The sequence below is a fragment of the Amphimedon queenslandica genome, unplaced genomic scaffold, assembly GCF_000090795.2.
Source record: "Amphimedon queenslandica unplaced genomic scaffold, v1.1 AMPQUscaffold_13514, whole genome shotgun sequence".
Taxonomy (NCBI): domain Eukaryota; kingdom Metazoa; phylum Porifera; class Demospongiae; order Haplosclerida; family Niphatidae; genus Amphimedon; species Amphimedon queenslandica.
In genome coordinates, this window is record NW_003546250.1 from 689,834 (window position 1) to 696,266 (window position 6,433).

General features: G+C 36.4%; 2 protein-coding genes across 2 annotated transcripts in view; both read left to right on the top strand.

Moving 5' to 3' along the window:
* Positions 1-663: 663 nt before the first annotated feature.
* Positions 664-5,610, top strand: LOC105315319 (uncharacterized). The gene is made up of 16 exons (XM_020002629.1): positions 664-869; positions 960-1,175; positions 1,241-1,393; positions 1,752-2,452; positions 2,637-2,699; positions 2,845-2,987; positions 3,384-3,473; positions 3,552-3,698; positions 3,755-3,937; positions 4,024-4,088; positions 4,202-4,360; positions 4,486-4,675; positions 4,764-4,863; positions 4,937-5,043; positions 5,122-5,259; positions 5,328-5,610. The coding sequence occupies exons 4-16, from the start codon at positions 2,194-2,196 to the stop codon at positions 5,445-5,447; spliced, it is 1,764 nt and encodes a 587-aa protein (XP_019858188.1). The 5' UTR covers positions 664-869; positions 960-1,175; positions 1,241-1,393; positions 1,752-2,193; the 3' UTR covers positions 5,448-5,610.
* An 8-nt stretch (positions 5,611-5,618) lies between these two features.
* The window catches only part of LOC100636564 (transcription initiation factor TFIID subunit 3-like), a 6,155-nt gene continuing 5,340 nt past the window's right edge, over positions 5,619-6,433 (top strand). Inside the window, exons 1-2 of the mRNA XM_011409925.2 lie at positions 5,619-5,861; positions 5,949-6,278. Coding sequence (XP_011408227.2) covers positions 5,693-5,861; positions 5,949-6,278 — 499 coding nt within the window. The 5' untranslated portion in view covers positions 5,619-5,692. The remainder of the gene's footprint in view (positions 5,862-5,948; positions 6,279-6,433) is intronic.

Genomic DNA, 6,433 nt, shown 5'->3' on the forward strand with positions numbered 1-6,433 from the left:
GGGGGAGAGAAAGAGAGAGTGGGGAAAAGGACAATATTATGCGACAGTGAAAATGTCTTGCATTATAAAAGCAAATTTGGGCTTTCCCGCAAAAAGAACCAGTGCCAAGTTTTTTGTTAGTGTAAAGACTAAATTGTTATTGCCAAGTTGATTGTGATTATTCTCCTTGATTTTCCATTGAAAATTTAACCCAAGGCATGACTGGTCTTTATAGACTAATCTACTTGCAGTATTGTAGTGAAAATTTAACAAAATGTAATCTATGAAATTGATGTCTCTCTCTCTTCCTCTCCTTACCTCCTTGTATAAGAGCAAATGGTTCTAAGTCTGAGCTAAAGAAGGCCATGGATTGCATCCATTCCGGGAACAGTGTTTGAGGCTGTACACTAGTCTGTACTACCTTCTGACCTAATGAGACAATACAGTATGGATCAGACTTTCCATTGGTATCAGCAGGTGCTAGATCCCTTGCTTTTAGAACTGGGGGCGTGGGGAGAGAATGAGGGAGGTGAATAAGAAACAAGATAAGTGTACCTTCTACTCTTAACTTCAGTGGTAAGCTGGTGAGATCCATTTCTTGCAAACTGGACAGTGTAGCCTATATAGGTGTGGCTGTGTGTAGATAATGAATAATGACGTGCAGAAATTTTAATTCATTTAAGATAACACGCCCACTTATATCTTTTGCTTGATCACTCCACAACTCCTCTCTTTGTCAAAGATAGTCTTTAAATATGTCTGTGGAAGGAACTGTCAAGGCTGCTAGAGTCGGTGGGAGCATTTTTACTCAAATAAAGCCCTCGCCTACCCTCGCACCTGTGCAATACTGGCAGGGGATTGTTGAAATCTCAGCAAAGGGTGTTGTTTTGGTAAGGAAAGAAAATCTCCTTTTCAATTTGTTATTATATATTTTTCTCTCACCTTCCCCCCCCCCTCTCTCTCTCTCTTTCTCTCTCAAGGTCTCTATTTTCATTTTATTCATTGCCTCCTCTGTGGCCCAAGATGAAGCTAATAATATAAATGATAACAATGCTAATCTCAATAGGGCAATAGCAGCTGCAGGCTGGACCATATTTCTTGGTATCATCGGGCTAATTTACGGCATCCTGTACCTTGTGTGCAGGTTTGTCAACTTTGCCTTTATGACGAACTACAGAACTGTAGTCCTCGTTACCGTAAGACCCTCTCCTTTCCTCTTCCTCTCTCCATTTCCTTCCATTCTAATACTCGTTTCTCTTAGGACATTATTGTTAATGGTGTCCTTGCTTTCCTTCTCCTTACGGGAGCTGCCTCTCTTGCTGCTACTGCTGATTACCTTACTGACATCCTCAATACTGCCACAGAGTTTAGGGGAGTCATAACGACAACTCGAAACGCTATTGGAGCTGCAGCTGTAAGTTTTTGAATTTGGATTAGCATAAGAGAATACATGATAAAGATTTCTTGATGTTTTGTGTACTGATCATTTTGTGTATACAAAAATTGGCTATAAGTTTATTATTATGACCAAGATTGACAGTTTATGTAATGCTGTTATTGCAAGTATATCGTTTATTATAATTAAGCATCGTGTTTAAAATGTCGGACACTAAAGAGGTAGCATGATTGTCCGCCTCTGTTTGTGTGTGGTATGTTTTTGAAACAATCATCTTGTACGAACGTTATGACAATGAATAGTTGTTGACAATCGTCTCCTTCTCATGTTTTCTTTTTGATAAACTGGCTTTAATTTTTATTTCTGTTTTTTGTAGTTCTTTGCCTTTTTCTCCATGTTTGCATACTTGTTTGTCGTTCTCTGGATGGCACTGCTTTTCATTAAGAAATGGGACGTTAAAGGGAGTGGAGGCAGTGGAGGTGACACATCTGCTCCAGTCTAACCAATAGTTGGAGTATAGCCTATACAATACATGTATGCTGTGATTATCTTCCTGCAAACTCCACTTCTTCCTCATGTGACTCATTTAGTCTTTTTTTTAAACTTGCTATCTACTTTTAGCTAATGCATTTTATTTACTCTTGATTTTATGACAATATTTTTTTCGTGGGCGTTGCTCAATTTCCGTAATCTATTGGAATGATAGTATGCGGAAGTGTGCAATAAAGTTAATGGTTATTGTAGTTAATTAAAACTGCAGTGCTTGTGTGTGCTACATGTAAGTGCTCTCTCTTCTGTCAGCTCTCTCCCTATCAATCATGTCCTCTGCTCCGACACAGAGTGGTTTCCCCTCCATGTATCATGAAAGGGAAAGAGAATTGTCTGATGTTGCAAGTGATTTCAATCGTGAAACCTCTCCGCTCGTCGGTGACATTACCATGTCTAGGAACTCTAGCTCTGTCAGAGACTCGGTTGCATCTGACTACGAAGTCATCAATCCCATTGGGGAGAGGGTCCACATTCCCAGGAGGTTCAAACCAGCTGCTGCTAGAGAGAGGGAGCGCTCAACCTGGGCAGGTAAGTACCATATAACTGCTTTCATGTATATACTCCATAGCCAAAATGAAAATTATTTTTTCCACAAAAATAATATATACATGACAGGCATGTTAGAATCATAATTATATTTTTCACGCCTCGTTACATTCATATTAATATGTTTGCTGTAGTACTAGTCTAAAATTTTGTTCTGCTTCTTTAGGATCGACAGGATATGAGCCTCCACCAGTTTCAAACTACAGGACTGTTAATAAAGAAGATGATGGTGAGATAATGGCTTGCTTTCTTTTAGTTATCTTTACCTTGTCTTGTTGACTTAACTATCATGCTAATAATTGTTTATTTATATTACAATTAACATTTAGTCTTAATTTATAATAATTATAAAATGTATATTTTCCTTTTTCCAGCTATCAGCATACAGGCACAGTATGACAGGGAAGGCTACAGAGCTGTCTTAAGACCGGCTGAATCCACAGAAGGATTAGTCATTGATGGTCGTTTCTCTGCCTCCATGTCTATAATAGGAGATAGTGACTATGTGTCTTTGGATGTAAGTCATAAGAGCAAGTAATATGTACATGCACACAGTCAATTGATTAAGTCAATGGATGTATGTTAAACTTCTAGTTTAAATGCGAGCCCAGAGCTAGCTCAAGTTTCAAAACATAAAATTTGTACTTGTACATATTGAACTCTGTACTACAGAATGTTACTTATTTTTGTTACAATTACATGTATTACTACAGTACACAATAGTATTAATAATATGATTATTATAAGTATAAAAACTCCCTTTAAACTAAATACATGTGTATTTCCAAGTAAAAACATGGGACAAGCCTGCGTTTTAGAATCGCAAGAGTAGATAGTGAAATAGGATGATAGTAACTATAGTATAAACAGTCTGTTATCTTTTTGTGTTTCATTTTCTACATTATTTATCAAGGCACTTGGTAACAATGCTATGACAACAACCAAAGCGTTGGACTTCTGCACTAAATATGTCCTGAGGCCATATCACGTCTTCTTGAAGATTGTAAGTTGCAATATTTTTTTAAATAAAAAATGGCTCACCATTTCTCTCTCTTACTCCTCTCTCTCCATTTCTCCCCAGATTGGTTGGAGGCCTTTGCAGTCTCCCAGAGCTCATGGCTCCCCTTGGTTTAAGAAATGCTTTAATGTCTTGTATCCGACTTTTATTTTCCTTGCTCTTATTTTTGCCTGCTTATCTCAGATTGCATCTTGTTTCTCTAGGACACGGGTTAGCTCGATCTTTTGCTTCTTTTTTAAATTTTATTTTATTTTTTAAATATGTAGTCTGAATCTCCATGTCGATTTAATAACACTGACCTCAACAACTCAGGCTATTTATTGACCTGCAGTCAAGATTTAGTGACTAAGACTGTAATTTCTGACATTTTGCTCCTCATTGCTTATCTTTGGGCCTTTTACCTGTTTCGCTTTAGCGAGAGCGAGCACCTTTCAAAGCTAATGCAAACGGTAAATTACGATATTAAATTGCAATCTAATAGTTTTTGTGCTAATAGTATACTAACCACTAGCTAACCTTTCTCTTTCTCCTTTAGGTTTTTCTTAGTTGTACCTCGAAGCTGGTTCATAATTCTCCAAGACGTTTGGTCTTTGTTTTGCTGTAAGCATACATTTATTTTTTGTTTTTTGTGACATTTATTGCATATTAATAATAGCTACATGTATTATAGTATATTGAGCAACTAATTTAATTTATTTATTCCTCGATTGTAGCTCGTATCTTATTATTGGTATTCTTTGGATATTGATCTCCTTTACTGCTAGTCTTGGGCGTATCTTTGTATTAAAGTTAGACCACAGAGACACGTACATTGGCTGGTTTGTGGAGGGAGAAGCTTCCTGTGACATTCAAGTTGAGACAAGACTAATAAGGTTACCGGTAGTTTACAAATCTCTCACTATAGACTCAAGATGTATACCTTACGGCTTACATAGTTCTGTCTTCTAACCTCATTCTCTTTTTTCTTTCTTTCTCCTCCCTCCTTCTCTCTCTCTAGTCCTATTAGATACGATAGTGTCCATTATTCTCTCATAATAATATCACTGGTTGGTTTTGTATTCTTTGATTTGCTCTACATTGCCGTCATCGTTAACTACGTCACCCAGTGCGAGCTCCTTCGTTTTTTCATTCGAAACGTAAGAGAGAAAGTTCTTACGAAGGATTACCTATTAGGATATGCTGTCAAGGTATAGGAATATATGTCTACAAGTCTTCTCTTGATGCTAATTATTCTTTTTCTTTGTTATTTATCCTCTTTTCCCCTTCACTTTGAAGGAGTTGTATCATATTAATGAGTACTTGAGGGTCTTGAATGGGAAGTTTAGCTACATCACAAGTCTCATTCTTTTCGTTTTCCTGCAAGGAGTCATACTTGGTAAGTTTATAATAATAAAAATTATTATTGTTATCATTTCTTTATGACTCTTACATGATATAATGTATGTTAGCTTATAGCAGTATCATGAGTGTGAGGAGTGGGCAGTATCTCAATATCTTTATTGGTACTATAAATGTATTGCAATGGCTTTCTGGAACACTATTCCTAATCATACAAGTAAGAATTCTTCTATTATTATAATACAGCTGTATTATTTATTTATTTATTTTATTACTGTTTCTGTTATTATTATAGGCTAGTAGACTGACTGCTGAGTGCAATGGTATAAGAAAGCTTGGGTTGGAAATTGGCGCAAGACCATTTGTATATTCCGACACTCCACAGCTGGTCCTTGACTCATTCGTACTGTACACAAGCGCCACAAATTATAAAGTATGGAATGTGTATTTTATTTGTACATTCACTTTTTTTCTTTTTTTCTCCTCCTCTTCTCTTTTTAGGCTAAATTAGGATTCATTCCTATGTATCCCTCTCTTGTTTTTGGTTTCTTTTTTGTTTCCGGATTATTCCTAACTCTTGATCGGGGTATCACTGACTTTGACTTTGCTTACTGGTTATAACCAGCTGCATATAATCACTGACTTTCCTAATCTATTAATACATTGTATATGCATTACACATTATAATATTATTTTTGTACACAAGTATAGAGAGAGAGTGTGTGTGTGTTATATATTTTGTGTAAAATTGATAATCAATTTGTTTACAAAAATACCAAAAAAACTCTACAGGATTAAAAATAATTTTTAATAAAAATTATTATACATTTTTATACTAGGTATTAAAACCACACCCATATTTCAAAATGGATCCCGAAAAGTACTACAGATTATCCATGAGAGCGTCTGTTGCTGCTCTCTGTCAGAGCTTTGGGTGGCACGGAATACTTGGCGGGACCTGCGATACCCTAAGCGACATTGGAGTTAGGTACTTGATTAATATTGGAAGAAATATAAGCAGCTATGCTGCACATGGTAAGTGTGAATATATCAAATGAAAGAAATTGGCAATTTTGGCATAATAATTATACTGATGAAAATTAATGTACTTTTTGCATATAGCCGAGAGAACAGATCCCAGTCCATTTGATGTCCTTCAGGCATTCAATCAGTTAGACATTAGCATTGAAAGCTTAGAGGCTTATTTTGAAAAGGTTGAAGCACCTCAGTTACCTGGTACTCCCCCTCCCCTCCTACCTGTTCCTGTTTCCCAGGGAAAGCATGTGCATAATGTAACGTCGAGGAAGGCGTGTCATCACAAGAAGGGGCCTGTCTCTAGAGAGGAGGGGTCAGCAGGAGAGGGAGAGGAGGAGGAGGAAGAGGAGAGTGAGGAAGATGAAATGATTCCAATTCATCTTCCACCATTACCATTAGTGACCAAAGACAAAGAAGGTAACAATGCATTTACATACTATATGTTAATTATATCAAATACTAATTATATCAAAGTTATATATATATATGTATATATAACTTTGATATAATTCTATGACTATTGCTAGCTTAAAGTTTTGTAATTGTTTAATTTAAGCAAAAACTGCAGCTAC

Coding starts and splice junctions, on each gene's coding strand:
- LOC105315319 (XM_020002629.1), top strand. CDS start 2,194: ATGTCCTCTGCTCCGACACAGAGTGGTTTCCCCTCCATGTATCATGAA. Junction 4,676..4,763: donor TATTAGGATATGCTGTCAAG/GTATAGGAATAT, acceptor TTCACTTTGAAG/GAGTTGTATCATATTAATGA. Junction 5,260..5,327: donor CAAGCGCCACAAATTATAAA/GTATGGAATGTG, acceptor TTCTCTTTTTAG/GCTAAATTAGGATTCATTCC.